The following is a 16,161-nucleotide window of genomic DNA, read 5'->3' as shown; positions in this document are numbered from 1 at the left end:
GCCTTGCAGCCAGCCCATCTCTTGGCGGTGTCGTCGTCGCGAGTGTGTGTGTGTGTTTTTGTGTTAAAGCCGCGTCCCGCGGGGGTTATCCCGATCGGGGTTGATCGCGAGGCAGATCGATCGAGTGTGGTGATAGTGATCGGAGAAGGTTTTTTTTCTAGTAGAAAATTTTGGGCCCACTGTGGCGCTTGAAGGTTCAACGTCGTAATGCCACTGGAAGAGGATCGGCGTCGGTCGGGCTCGCCCACCGAATCGCGCCGATCGGCATCGGTGGGAGCAGCAGCAGGAGCAGCAGGCGAGGACGAACAGCTAGATATGCCTTTGACCAATGTGACGCCGTCGCTGGGAATCGCTGGGGGATGTCCTCGCTCTCCTGTCGCTGCCACCGATGTCGACGATGCGACGACCGGTATCGACGAAACCGATCGGCGGCCGATAGAAGTGTCCCAAGATGACGAAGTGCAGGTGGTGATCGGTACGGAAAATGACCATAGCAAGCAAGAGTATGAGCAGCAGAAGCAACCGAACGGAGATGCTCCAACGCCGGCAGTACAGATCAAGCATGCGCGTAAGTCCAAACCAACATCCCATTCGCAACCACATCGTCAGCAACAACAACAACGACGCCGATCCTTTCGGTCCGATCTGGAGCATGAGAAAGCCCATCCTGATGGTATGTCCACTTTAGTTGAGCTGTTGCAGGAGTCCGGTCTGCAGGCGTCCGTCCACGACATCCTGAACGATGGCGAAGAGGACCAGATGTTCATCACCGGGTACGAGCGGTGCCTGCGCAAGACGTTCCTGTGCTACGTCGGCTTCATCCTGACCTTCGGCATCTTGCGGCTGGTGATGCACTGGCGGCGCCACTGGCTCCTGTTGGCCACGCACCGGGAGTGTTCACTCGAGCACGCCGAAAAGGTGCTTATTCACGAGGCGTACCAGCGGAAGCACGATCTGTTCTACGTCAAGGACGTCATAACGCTCAGTGATGATGTTATCAGGTTAGTACAAAGGGGGGTCGTTAGGCGTCTGGCCTTCAGGTGCTCTACTAACTTAGTTCATTATGCGATAATGATGCAATAATTGTGCTTCATGTGAAGGCTGTGCTGTAGCTTGGCTGGAAAATTCGATCGGATGGAAAGTGAAAAGCAAAAAGGCATTGTGGGGTAGGCATATCATCCCACCCTACGATAACCTTTCACCCGTGTCCCAGCATGCCCCATTGTTACGTCTGTGGGAATGTTTTTACTATGTTCGTGCGATCGAATGCATAATGCCCCTTGAGGATGATCCCCTTGTAAGGTCGTTTCGTTATGATTTCCTCAACGCCAGTTAACTCAACTGAGGCGGGCGCTCAAGGTTGCAGTTGAGTTCTTTATTACCTTCCGGTTGTTATGATTTTGTTTCGTATGAATACAGTCGAATTGAACTGTTAAAAACAAATTTTATCGTTCTTTAGCCAGAGTTCCACTGAAAAACCTTTAAAAGTTGGTCCTTCTCAAGTAAGGCGTTGTTGCGCACAGGCGTCGTTTTACCACCTGAGTAAACAACCTGTATGTGGCATCTAGGAGGCTAAGAACATCATTCATTAAGAAGCAGCCTCAGCGCCATGTTTCCTGAAGAACAAGTAGTAAGCGTGGATGTTACGCCATACACATTTGAAATAAAAAATGTCCACACTTTGTTTTACTGCACGCAGCTAGTTGAGGTTATCATGAGAAAATGAAATATCGACGTCTACGCGGATACAAAACGGCTCGGTTTGAGTTCTTGTTTACTTTTTGAATGGGAATTTGACGGATCACATCAAGAAAATTCACAGATCCCGTCGTTATCTCATGCCAACCTCAAGTGTTTAACGTTGTTAACCACCAATTAAAACCGGTAAGACTAACGAGGTTGTGAAAAAAGAAAAAAAATATTTAAGCTTAGTTGAAAACAAAATCTCGCTTACCTATTGCGATTTTGCAAAAACATATTGGAAGAAAGGAAAAAAAAGGCAAAAAAAGCCCGAACAGCAGCACCAAGTTGTGATGAAATACGAAAACCGGTTCATTATATCCTATAAACCCCCCTCTAGGGCATTCGAGGGTTGCAGCAAAAAGAGAGATAGAGAGAGGTGTAACCATTGGCAACAGCAAGTTAACCGACAGGATTGAACATGTCTTGCATACCAAACCCAAAAACAAAAACCCGATTCATGCTGGTGGAGTTGATTATGGTTGCCGAAAACAAAACAAAAAAAACGCAACTCCATCCCAATCATTCTTCATTCCGGGAATCAACGTGCAAGCCATGCCGGTGTTTCCCCGACGACATTAAAATTCCACACCATTGGCTGCATGGACTCAACTAGATCCGTCGGGGAGTTTGAAGTTAGTTCGCCCGCGAAGATGTCTGCTAAAATCCGAGTCGGCGCCTGAGGGGTTTTTTAAAATTTGAAACGTTGTCTAGCGAGAGAACCACGTTCGTTATATTAGATGTTGTCCAGCTGCTGACCAGCATCTATATACCGCTTGAATGATTGCGGTAAAAAGAAGGATTGCGTAACAAGTGCCCCTTAAAGTATGGAAAGGAAAGCGTGGAGGATGCGTTGTCTGGTCTGTAGATTGAAAAATTGTCGTCTAAAGGAAACCGGCAATGTCGCATCGATGTGCGATGCGTACGGGCACCACTGGAAGTCTCCTTTTCCTGTTCTGCCCTTTTCAGGACCGGTCGAGTATGGTCCCCGTCGACGCTGTTTGACTTGTCCTTCGACCGGTGTTCTTCGGCATTCGTGAACGGTTCACGGTCGCCGGTATATGACGTAAGTGTAACCGCGAAGGAAACAAACCAGGCTTGTGGAAAAAGAAAACGCCTGCAAGTGGACCAAATTGTGAAACATACATACTAGAACACCTACCTAGTCTTCGTCAGCTCGGGTGGTAAAAGGCTTCCTTTCACTTTTCTACAAGCCTCCTCTGATGATCTATTGAAGGGGTTGAAAATAATGAGGACCATCGAAATGAGCGTGCTAGTATGTTTATGCAGCACCAAAAATATGTTCTCTAGAGTCTTTTAAAGCGAGACAAGGTGTTAAATGAAATGTTTTAATTGAATTGTACCTATGGTAAATTTCTAAGACACACTGGTTTTATTTGATCATTAGTTTTAGTTTGGTCAAGATTGATGCATACATATTTTTGCAAACTTATGATTCGTTCACGATTCTTTCTTTGTAGCCGATGACTACTTACTTCCCTTGCAGCAGTGGTAAATCCCTCCCAATCTTATCGTTGATAGAAAAATGTGCCCGTGCGCGATTTCGTCTCATTTCCTATCGCGTTTCCCTGCTATTATCGTCCGGAGAAGATGTATTGTACCTAAACTCCCAAGTAATGACGCCTGGCAGAGGGTGGGTGAGATTAGAGAATCCCTCCGCCACCGTCGTACGCCAATCAATCATAACGTTGGCTCTATTATTGCGCACTTTAAAATACCTCCGAAAATCCGTGAACAACTGGCTGCGCTGCCTTTTTTCACGGTGGTTCCGAAGAGCGGTCCGCAGAATTAAGGCAGGCGAGGAGGGGTTAAGGCGTTTTTCAAATAATTCGCTGGATGGACATTAAATTGCGCCAATTGAGCCGCGTACCCCCACTATCGTTTGTCGGCGATTATGTAGTTATCACGCCAAGCGGGCGCGGCAAAAGGGCAAGAAGGTTGGATCAGGTACGAAAAAAGTATTACTATTCGCGGATACGGATAAAATCATTACTCGATAAGATGTATAGCAGTCGTAGGTGGCCATGGGGGTCCGGTTACGGTTCAGAACGTTTGTCTAGCACCGCGCAACCACTTCGTTCGCGCTAGTAACAGGTTGATTGCGAGCGCCGTTTGTTTGTAGCCGCTTTTCCTGTGCACAGCAACGCACGATTTGCGTGGACCACACGCGTACATGACGCAACAGATGATTGTAAATGATTAGCCGATCATTTACAGCGAACCGTAGCGTACAGTGATTGACAACAAAAAAGGCCTGTATTTATTTTTGCTGATTGAACCACATTAAGATCATAAACAACTGTTAAATTCTTCAATTTACAGTATCTGTAACGTCATATGATGAATTTGAATGTGTTATTTTGAGTTGTCAAATTAAATTAAGTTATTTTTTAATCCTTTAATCCGCTCGACGATCGGTCTATTCAATTGTTTTCGTAAGTCTGTAGAAACAAAGAATAAATATCATCGAAAGCCTAGAAGGAACAGCAAGGACACATCGTTTTTTATGTTTTAACACAAAACGCTTGACAAATTAAACTAAAATTCTGAAAGCATTGGCACTTATCTTACCAGCTTAATTCATCATGTTTAGCTTTTTATTACAATTTCCCCAAAAGACCCGAATAATTTAGATGGTTTAAAACCTCCTGAAGGAGCTTTACGGAGTAAATGCATTTGTTGTAACTATAAAAAAAGATGATATCTTAAATTGCTCGTTCTGCTTTTATTGGCTAGTTAGAATTTGTACAGATTCACTTTGAGTATAAACCACAAAAGGAGATCTCTTTTGCACTGCTTGTTATACCAGTTCCGTCAAATGTCAGGGAATTCCTCCGTTGAGTAGTCTCGTTGGCAACCTTCTTCCAGTGTAGGTGTAACGCATCATCCATAATCACCTTCCGAATGCATGTGGCACGCCGTTTAAAATGCATTCTAAAGACCTGCTACTCGGTTTGTTTGTTACTATTTCCGTTTCGTTCGTTCGTTTTAACAACGTCGGAAAAGAAGTCAATTCACCAAGTTACAATGGGGGCAAACGTTTACAGAGGCGACCGGTGTGGCGGAGATATGTGTGGGTGCGGGAATTGTGACATTCAGCGGCTCTAGAGTGACACACTCCGCTCGGTCAATGTGTCCTGTTATCTTTAGCACAGGACGGTCGCTAACGAGCATGTAAGTGCAGGTGTAGTTAAGGCGTTCAAAAAGTGATAAGTTAAGTAGGCTATTTAGGAAGGGACTGGTCCCTCGATTATCAGCGGCTGTGTGCCAAATTCATACCACATGCCGTTGTGGCCAACTTTTCATTCATGCACACGGACTGCGATGGCATTTGGTTCGCAGGCACTGTATGTGCATGCTATCAAGAGCAGTTGTAAGTGAATAGCCGGATTAAACATGTACTTGAACTCTTTCTATTATGTTTTCCACTATATAAGCTGTTTTGGATCACGTAGAATGTTTAATAACTAATTGTGGACATTTTGGTACAGCTCTGTAACGCGTTTTCTGTGTTCTCAAATTCTTCAGTACTCATCTCTTCTTCTTCTTCTTCTTTCGATATGCGAGTCGGGGTATATCCTCCTACGCTAAGTCGAACAATTTGTTCCCTTACACGTAATCAGAGGCGTACCAACTCTGTCCGAACTCCTATGAAGGGGCTCGTCCTTTAGGACCGGCTATAATAGCCATATGTCCACCCGCCGTCCACGGGAGGGATAATTCCTTCCGTTGTCAGGACACAAGAACTCGTGGTCCGCTTGATTGTCTCAAACGGCACGAGATGTGCGGCAGCTAGGATTTGTCTGACCTGAGCTCCAGCTCGGCGTCACCACGCGGTCGTGCCGTAACCTTACTTTTCCGCTAACCCTTTCAGGAAACTTATGCACTGCTAACATCCGCTCTGATGCACTACCGAACTAGAACTGCAGTACTCATCTCAGTCTTCAGTACTCATCTCAGATTTATAACCAACCCTGGATGAAAATCTTGTCCCTTTTCAATATCGCTTGAGAAGAAAATCAATATTTTCATATTTTGTTTATGATTATGGAAAAATTGGTTTCCCTTTCTTTTGAAGGTGTGGGTAACCCACCTTGAACCTTGTGGTTTGTTCCACCGGACTGAGTCGAATGAAGTACATGGACGGTGCTTTTTAGATGACCGTGAACGATCTACGATACGGAAAGTAGAAAAAAAAAATTAATTACCATACATGACGAAGCGAGTACTCTTGCGTTCGAAAATCAAGTGCAGGAAACAATTTCAATTGTTTCCGGTAGAACTAGTAGATCGCTGAAAAGGTGTTTTTTTCAATTCTTGCTCTTCCAAATGAATTGCTTTAGAGTTTTTATTCAGTCCTGGAAAACGCAATACTTTTTAAACGTAAAGATAATATTATAATATTTTAATAATAAGATAATATTTTTTGGGGGTGTGAATATTTTTTTAATCATGGAAATTAATTTACATGATTGGTCACAAGACTAGACGATCCCACTCTGTTTGACAACATTTCGTATCTCCAAAGGTTACGGTTCTTTTGCAGCTCTGATTGTTCGTCGTAAAAGTCTCCTTTTATCGTTCGGGGGTTCGTTTTGTCGTTATCCTAAGCCAGATGTATTTTCACCATCCAACCTTGGGAACAATTCGCCTTCAACAACCACACATTAACCGCCTCTACATGCCCGCCAGCCTCCCGACGGGCTAATCTAGTCAATAAACTTAGAGCGATTGATTAAGCCACCCCGTAATCGCCTTTCCTTCGGCCCTTATCGGCTAGGCGCGTAATCGTCAGTCACCAGAATGTAATCCATGCCACGTCCATTCAAGTCTTCCAGCTGGTCGGTCGGTTGGTATGAGCGCGCGCGTGTGTGTGTGTGTGTACTGGGTTTTGCATGTAACAATTTCTTTGTCGACCTAGTGCTACACGTGTCAATGATGCAAATTTGAATGCGTTTCTGTGCGAAGGATAGAAGATCCAGTGAGTAGTCCCCCTCTTGACTGACAGTAACCGATTTGCAGAGGAACCGTAATGCTCACATCCGGACGGATTCGCGGCACTGGACTTAGCTGGTGGACGCTGTACAGTGATTGTGGCCACCACCAAACACAATGAGTTTGTGCAAAACGTCACCGCGTGCGATTGCTGATTGTTTCGTTCCGCATGCGGCCATGCCCTTCCCGCCTCACTTTCCCTCCCACGTGCACGTGCTTGCCCTCTCTCGCGTGATCGACTCACCAGCAGCTTCAATGGGAATGACCATAATACCAGTCGGTGGTGGTGCATTGTTGTTGCGGGTGGTAGCCGGGTCAGCACTCTCCAAGGGTGCACGGGCAGGACTAGTGTGCGGTTCCGATGTATCGGCATGTGCTTCTCATGTCTATTGCCATCATCGCTGCTACCTTGAACGATCCCCATTCGACCGATGCGGGCACATCGTGTTGTAGATAATAAACCGTTGTGCACGAAATCGCTCCAAAAATGCATCGTAAAACCGGCCGAAGGACGGAGAGGTAGTACGCGAAAGCGTGCCTTTTTCAGCGAATTCTAAGCAGTAAAAGCCAGCACACCGTGCAAGGATACTCGTTCTTATCTTTAAATTCTCGGTGCATGCCGCGCACGCCGCCCTTCAGCGTTTATTTGAAAACATTCAACAGTCATCATGGGGCAGTAAACGAGTTTACGTACATCGACAATTGCTCTTTATTGGGTTTGAGATACACTTGTGCCGGGGGAAAACAAAGAATGTCTGTCATTTCATTCACCATGTTGTTGAGCAATGTTTATTGAGCTGACTAACCACATTCAACGAGCCCCATTCCGTATGACTTATATAGTAGTAAGAAACTTTCTTTAACAAGATTGTCAAATTAAAAGTTACTTGAATTAGTATTTGTATTTAAACATTATTATTTTTAAGGGACATCTAGAAAAAGGGACGAAATTAGTAAATTGGTTGGTGATTTTTGTTGTTGTCCACATAACTGATTTTTTCTTCAAGATCTTTATCATGTTAGAAATCTTTTATTCTACACAAAGAACTGTAGCTCGAATTGAAAATGTTGCACGTTGATTACAGCTACCCTAGTTATGGGCCGAAGTTTAAGTAAACGACAGCAATGATGTTGATGGGTTTAGTAAACCTTTGAGCAATGCTACGCCCAGTGTATCAACAAAACGGCGATTAGAAATCAATAGTATGCGAAGAAAGGTTTTTTGCATGCCAAACAAATCATAAAGCGGGTATTCGTTTAGCAGGAAACTAACGCTTTTGTAGAGCATTCAATTTAAACTTTGGATCTGTTTATTTAATATCGATATTAAAACATCATATAAATTGTCTCTACTTTTCAAACTTTTATATGTTTGCATAGCCTGAAGATTTCGTTTACTTTGGAACGATACATTATGGGCCATTTTAATGTCGCCAGATTTAATTGTTACAAATTGTTTACACAACACAGGCCATTATGTTGCACAAACGGATCCAACGTGATAAAATCAATGAATTTAATGACGCTTTTGGGATCCACGAAACCTTCGTTCGTTCGTATGCAATGTATGTGAACACCAATAATTAACTACTAAGCTATGGAATCTTCACCATGTGGCACAATACTTTAGGCACAAACGTGACAAAAAGGAATGAAGCATGCTTTGTATGTGTAATCAATTATGGCACCTTTGGAGAAAATAAAAAAGGCCTTGGCAGTGGTTGGAATCCATGATGAGGAGGAGCTGACTACTGTCGGCGTGTCATTAGAATGGATAAATATTGATGAACATTTCAAGCGCATAATGAAAGTTTGTCGAAACATTATTTTTATCCATTAAAACATGTGGTTCTGTGAGAGTTAAGAATGTTTTACTTACTTTAACTACACCATGCAACAGTCTTGTTATACAGCAGTCTTGAAGAGTAAAGCAACCATTTCATCGATATCATTACTCAAGGATCTCTGGGTATGATGAGAGTTTCATTGTGTTACGATCTCTACACGACATTGTGTAAAGAACGCGTGCAAATTCGTTCGCCCTCAACCAAGAAGGACACGAGTAGGCGAATATCAAGGCAAAACAGTTGCGTGTTCGATAGCCGTTTGGCCTTCCACGGGTATCTCCAGTCTCGCGAAGCCACTTCGCAATTCGATGAACCGGGAACGATGTGGAAGAGCTGGGAAATCACCGACACACTCTAACTTGATATTGATTCAGCTTATGGCCCGCATCTGGTCCGCCGTGTCGGTTCCGTTTGCCATAAGTGTTGATGCGGGCCTAGTAGCCTTTTTCTGTGTTGTTGATTATCCCCAAGATTCAGCAACGTGAGCGTCATCTTTCGTGGCGAGAAGGTACGGTTCCATGCTTTCGTCAGCGGTCGCGGAATTGATATCGAAAGAACGCCAACCAGTGCCGGGATGTACTACCAGCCCAATCGTGTTGTCGGCCGGTCGGTTTCCACTGGTTCAGTCTTAATTAGAGTTTATTTGTCTGACCGCCTCTCGGTGTCTGCCTGACGCCGCACAGATTCAATTTGCTTGCGAGCGATGTTTCATGAAGTGGCGGGAATGCGGACGGATTGAAATTCCTCATGCTAAAACACACTGATTGATAGACGCTATCCCGGGCGGCGCCCAGACGCTGCCGACCTCGATTCGTGCTTCCAGTAGGACAAAGCAATTAAAATAGGGGCTACAAAGGACGATCGGTTCAGTCAGGGATTATTGGAGGGTTCTTGAGCGCGTCCTTGTCCTTACGTGGACAAGGAAATTGGGTTAAGAAAATAGAATGAACGAAACGAAAAAGACTATGCCTAGCGAAGCTGTTTCAATTTGTTTGGATCAAGCCTAAAAGTACTCAAAAATTTGACTAAATATGTTCGAGATATCAGCGAAACAATTCTTTAAAGTAATCGACCAATGTGTTCATTATGTGGCCGCTCACTAAAACCATAAGCGTTGGAGCAATTTATCATTTCATTTTCTCATATCCAAAATATTCCCATGCTAGTTCAAACATCAATTATTTTATAGCACAAAGTCGGATTTTCTTGATAGATTTTTAATTGAATGTGAAATTACTGGATTTGTGTTGGAATTATGCCGCAATATATTTTTTTAAATTACATTTATTGAGAATATCCCAAAATGTTATCACCGTGTAGATACATTTATTTTAATGAATTTATGGACAGAACTGTCCCACCACAACTATGTTAATTTGAAGTTAACTAATTTTTCTTATATTTCCGCTTTCTTTCATTTTAGGGAAATTGTCGACGAAAAGAAAAAACCCACGTCCACCAACGCGCGCAATGTGATCCGGGAACTGACGCAAAATGGCATCACGGACTATGTTGCGTTTTTCCGCTCCCTCGTCCCGTTCCAGGTGGCGTACCATCGGAGCGGCGGCCGCTTCGAGCACGCTAGCACGATGCGTTACTTCTGCTGCAAGAAACTACGGTACATTTGGTGCGATGATAGCAAGAAGTTTACCAAGCTGCAGGGACTGGACGTGGAAGTACCGAGCGTGCTGATCCATCACGCCAAGGGCCTGTCGGTGTACGAGCAGAACATCCGGCGGTTGATCTACGGCAGCAACGAAATCTTTATCCCACTGCGTGGCGTTCTGACGCTGCTCTTCCTGGAGGTGCTCAATCCATTCTACGTGTTTCAGATTTTCTCGGTGGTTCTGTGGTTTTTTTACGAGTACTACTACTACGCGGTGGTGATCATACTGATGAGCGCGTTCGGTATAACCGTTTCGATCATCCAAACCCAGCGCAACCAGCGGGCACTCTATTCGACTGTCAAGAGCACCGACACGGCGATGGTGGTACGGGACGACCTGGAGTCGCACGTGATCGAGACACGGCTGCTGGTGCCGGGCGATGTGCTGGAGATACCGGCCACAGGTTGTACGATGCAGTGTGACGCCGTTCTGCTGTCCGGTAACTGTATCCTCGACGAGTCGATGCTTACGGGTGAGAGTGTCCCAGTAACGAAGACCCCTCTTCCGCTGCGGCGCGATTTGATCTACAACCGCAAAGAGCACGCCCGGCATACGCTGTTCTGCGGGACACGTGTCATCCAGACGCGCTACATCGGCAGCGAGAAGGTGCTGGTGAAGGTCCTAAACACGGGCAACATCACGGCAAAGGGTGGACTGATTCGGTCGATCCTCTACCCACCGCCGGTGGACTACAAGTTCGAAAAGGATTCGTACAAGTTCATCACCGTGCTGGGAATCGTAGCGTTCTGCGGGTTCGTTTACACACTGTACACCAAGATTAGCCGAAGCATCGGTGCGGTGAAGATTATTGTAGAGTCGCTAGATTTGATCACGATCGCCGTACCACCGGCCTTGCCGGCCGCGATGACTGTCGGCCGCATGTACGCGCAGAAGCGGCTGAAGCGCAGCAACATCTACTGCATCTCTCCGAGGGCCATCAACGTGTCGGGCAGTATCGATTGCGTGTGCTTCGACAAGACGGGTACGCTGACGGAGGATGGGTTGGATATGTGGGGTGTGCTGCCCAAGGATTCGACAAATAGCTTCCAGATTCCGCTGAAGGACGTAGCACGGTTGCCGATGAGTGATCACCTGCTGTTCGGCATGGTCACCTGCCACTCGATTACGTTCGTGAACGGTGAGATGCGGGGCGATCCGCTTGATCTGAAGATATTCGAGTCGACCGGCTGGATCCTGGAGGAGGCAAATGTGTCCGATGAGACGAAGTACGACATGCTGTTTCCGACGATCGTCAAGCCACCGCGCGGTGATTCGCGGGACGATTTGAACCTCGAACTGGACGTGGCGTACGATAATTCAAACGACATTGGTATCGTGCGCGAGTTTTCCTTTACCAGCGCCCTCCAGAGGATGTCCGTTATCACGCGAAAGGTGTCCGATAACCACTTCAACGTGTACGTCAAGGGTTCGCCGGAGATGATCAGTTCCCTGTGCCGGCCCGAGAGCATCCCGGAAGACTTCCAGTCCAAGCTCGGATTCTACGCCCAGCAGGGCTATCGGATCATTGCGATTGCGTACAAGCAGCTGGACAAGAAGCTGAACTACCCCAAGGTGCAGAAGATCGCTCGGGAGAAGGTGGAGTGCGAGCTAAAGTTTCTCGGGTTCGTCATCCTCGAGAACCGACTGAAGACGGACACGGAGGAAGTGATCGAAAGTCTCAACGCTGCAAACATCCGCTCGGTGATGGTGACGGGAGACAACCTGCTAACGGCCGCCAGTGTGGCGCATGATTGTGGAATGATTTTGCCGGGTCAAAGTCTGGTAACGTTGACGGCACACGTGGACAAAATCAATCCCGACCAGTACTTCCTGTCGTACGATATTACCGGCCAGACGCCGCTCACTAATTCGGACATTATTAACGACAATCGGGTCGCGTCGGAGGTGAAGGAGAACGGTGGTAACTACGCACTCATGACGGAGTCGAACAGTATCAGCAGCTCGATCGATACCTGCACCATTTCGACGCAACTAAGCGGTGGTGGTGTTATCGATAAAGATCACGTGCACCGTATCACGATCGACGATGGGCCGGACGACGATTGTAATTCAATGAAAAACGGCGATGGACTGCATGCGCTTGCCGGCAAGGGAGGTTCGTTCAGGTTCGCCCTTACCGGCAAAACGTGGGCCATCATAAATGAGCACTTCCCGGAGCTGGTGCAGACGGTAACCACGTTCGGTACGGTGTTTGCTCGCATGTCGCCAGATCAGAAGCAGCACTTGATCACGGGCCTACAGAACCTCGGTTACTATGTGGCCATGTGTGGTGACGGTGCGAACGACTGCGGAGCGTTGAAGGCGGCCCACACGGGTATTTCGTTGTCAGAGGCGGAATCGTCCGTGGCATCACCGTTCACCTCCAAGAACCCGACGATCGCGTGCGTGCCGAACGTGATCAAGGAGGGCCGGGCGGCACTGGTCACCTCGTTCGGTATCTTCAAGTTTATGGCCGCCTACTCGTTGGTCCAATTTGCCTCCGTTGTGATCCTTTACTCGATCGACTCGAACCTCACCGACTGGCAGTATCTGTACATCGATCTCTTCATCATCTCGATCGTGGCGTTCTTCTTCGGCAAAACATCTTCCTACGACGGTCCGCTGGTAAAGCAGACGCCTTCGAACTCACTGATTTCCCTCGCACCACTCCTTTCGCTCGCACTGCACATGATGGTCGCGATCGGCATCCAAATGGCCGGTTGGTACCACGTGCAGGCACAACCATGGTTCGAACCATTCAACTACACTTCCGACCGAGACCTGAATGATCACGGTTGCTTCGAAAACTACACCGTATTCTGCGTCTCCTGCTTCCAGTACTTGATCCTCGCGATCGTCTTCTCCAAGGGTGCACCCTACCGAAAGTCCATCTTCTCCAACTACGGCTTCATCATCAGCATCGTCGTCAATGCGGCGATTGCCGTCGTGCTCACCGTTTACCCTCCCACCTGGATAGCGGGACAGTTTGAGCTGGTGATGCCACCGGAGGGAGAGTTCCGCTTCCGCCTGTACCTGGTGGCGTACGGACTGATCAACTTTCTGCTCTCGCTCTTCATCGAAAAGGTGCTCGTGGACGAAATTGCATTCAAGCGGCTGCGCTATCGATGGCACAACGTCACTAAATCGCGCCGCAAGTACTTACTGATCGAGCAAAACTTCCACCGTGACATCCACTCGCCAAGCGACTTTAAAGCCGTGTTCGGGTGGTCGAACGAAAAGTACGATTACTGACGCCACCTTCCGTCGTCGGTGGCCACAGTCACGGCCGATGGTTCGGTATTGGTGGTGGTGGAGCGAGATCGACCACGCTGCTTGTTGGTCGATGGTGTGCAGCTGATGACCACAGTGCTGCTTGGCGTAACGCTGCTCATCGTTTGCCACTGGAAGGACGCCGGGTACTACAACAGAGAGGCCAAGCTTCGGTAGCACCCTCCTACCGGTGGTGGCATCGTAACGTTTTTATTTCCTTTTTTGCGTCTATGTACGCTTCCGATCAGAAACTATTCGGACAGACGATACAAACCTCGCCCTTAACGGGGAGATATACAACCAAATTGTTGATACTGTTTTGTGATACACGTCATTTTGCTTCCTGTACGATGTTGTTGTTTTCAGCACGGAGCGCGTGTGGCGGATGTTGTGATCCTTTCTCCGATTGTTTGTGGACATCCTGCATCATCATCCCTCTCCCGTTGTAGCATAAGAGTGTGGAGAAATTCGACGACCGCGAGGCAGTAATACGATGAAAGACAATAATGTGAAGAACTGTTCTTGTCTGGTTCACCAGAGTGAAGCGAGAAGAAAAGAGGAACACAAGCGTCGGCAGATGTGTTTATGTATTTAATACGTTTGTGTCGTTTTCATGCCACACACACACACACTTTCCGTTCTCAGTCGGACATGCGTATATATATAAAGATATTTGCATCCGGGGGATATTCCCCAGCAGCTAGTCGAAGGTGTCGCACAGGGACATACCATATATTGAGCGAAACACAAGTAATATTATACTGACACATCCGGTATATTGGATGGAAGACAGAATGTGCCCAGGGACGACAGTTATTACATAGGGTAACGAATAGGTAATACGTTTGACCGTACACACCAGGCAAGCAGGTGGCAACATTTGTATAGTTTTTTTTCTCTTGTATCGTTTTATAGTTTGTCTCGTTTGTTATTCAATAGTTGGAAGCCCTTTGGAAGGGCTCGTGTTCTACTCCTTAAACCGTGAACCGATTCTTGCGATGACGAAATGCGTTGATGCGTTAGAATAATCAAACTCAGACTGGAAAATCGTACACTACACCACAACTATACAACCCGACGCGTACTATTTTGGTAGATAGGTTTTTTGAAGATCAAATCCACGATGCAGGAGCACCCTATCCAAACGCAAACCATAGTTTAGTGTGAACAAAAATGATAATTATACAAGTGCTTGCAAGTGGCTTAAAGCTCCATGTGACACACGCAAAAAAAAACACATAAAAGAGTTCAAGTGCGTTCAGAAACGAGCAATTTTTCATTACTTCATTTTCCAAGTAAGGGGACTATTTGTTCATGCTTAATTTTTACGTGAATATTACTGCAACCGTTAAAACGATAGTAAGCACACCGGTACGCAAAGCTGACTTATTTGTGATGAAAATTATTAACCAAATCCGCATGAAATTACGTTGAAACACCGCTGTGGAGTATGTTCAACATCTTACATTGTATTATAACTTATTCCTAAATGCGTTGGTTTTACTTGAAAACTTTCTACTATCCAAATGTGTGCAATTAAATTGCGTGGGTCCTCTCACAAAGTTAGGAAATTACAGATTTTACAAGCTGAATGAACAATTGTTCGTTTCTGAACATTCTTTAGGAGGAGGGCATTAAGGGATTGAACTTCAATCGTTCTTTCAGCAAACTATTTACGAAACACACTCCCACACCGTACGTACTATTCTCCTGCAAAAGTTGCAGTTCGTGTGTTTTCACCTTTCTCGTGCAATGATAACGTTAGAAATTACATTCGCGGTCTCCTTAAACATTGTCTTTAGCTAAACAAATAGTGCAGACAAGAATTCACGCAGTTTACCGGGAAAAATAATACCAAATGAAAAACACATTGTTCATCTATATTTATCGGCAAAAAAGGAATGACTCCTTGGAGAGCCTTTTCTCCAGCAGAAGAGTTTCCAACAATTTCCATCCTGGAGAGAAGGAAAGGTCTGCAGAAGAAAAGGATATCTAGCTTAATCGGCACCCTATCACAAACGTCTTGCGATTGTACTACCATTCGTTCCGTTGTAATGTTAGTGGAAAGCAGTTGCATTGCCAATACTATTTATGATACTAGTTTGCTTTTCAAGCAGCTGCTTATTGGCTTCTTAGGTATTTTTTACTTAATAACATTTAAATAGATCACTGATTTAGTTTAAAACTAGACTTTACCAATTCAACCATATTAACCATATTTATATGATGGGTGTGTGTTGCAAACAGAGCACTAGAACTAGTTAAACTAAATTCAACTGTTTGTAACACACTATGGAACGCTAACGGCCCACGAACTTTTAGTTTTTAATAGCAGTTTATTTTGTGTTTTTTTTTTGTCCTCGATTCAGTTGGTCTAACACGGTATGGACGGTTTGATTCAAAATCAATCAAAATACTTGAAAGTTGTCTAGCATTTTGCTCCATTGAGAGTGTTTGATTAGGTATAGAGCCACATTCGAACGCTTTCAGGTCGTGTAGAGATGCTGCCTGCATGTATAACATGTATGAACAATTGCATTATAACGGAAAAAATTAATTGACGGTGCTAATCACCAGAAAATCAGTGTAAAAGGGTGCGTTTGCTGATTGGGAAGAGCAAA

General features: G+C 45.7%; 1 protein-coding gene across 1 annotated transcript; it reads left to right on the top strand.

The window, feature by feature from the left end:
- The first annotated feature begins 207 nt into the window (after positions 1 to 207).
- On the top strand, positions 208 to 15,881 carry LOC131285656 (polyamine-transporting ATPase 13A3). Its single transcript, XM_058314514.1, has 2 exons — positions 208 to 1,001; positions 10,027 to 15,881. The coding sequence occupies exons 1-2, from the start codon at positions 208 to 210 to the stop codon at positions 13,520 to 13,522; spliced, it is 4,290 nt and encodes a 1,429-aa protein (XP_058170497.1). The 3' UTR covers positions 13,523 to 15,881.
- Positions 15,882 to 16,161: the final 280 nt, after the last annotated feature.

This window comes from Anopheles ziemanni, chromosome 3 (genome assembly GCF_943734765.1).
Source record: "Anopheles ziemanni chromosome 3, idAnoZiCoDA_A2_x.2, whole genome shotgun sequence".
NCBI lineage: Eukaryota > Metazoa > Arthropoda > Insecta > Diptera > Culicidae > Anopheles > Anopheles ziemanni.
This window is presented reverse-complemented; position numbering and strand designations above follow the sequence as displayed.

Bases quoted from the DNA above. Each gene is read 5' to 3' on its own strand.
- LOC131285656 (XM_058314514.1), top strand. From the start codon at position 208: ATGCCACTGGAAGAGGATCGGCGTCGGTCGGGCTCGCCCACCGAATCG. The intron at 1,002-10,026 runs GTTAGTACAAAG...CTTTCATTTTAG, and splicing joins CTCAGTGATGATGTTATCAG to GGAAATTGTCGACGAAAAGA.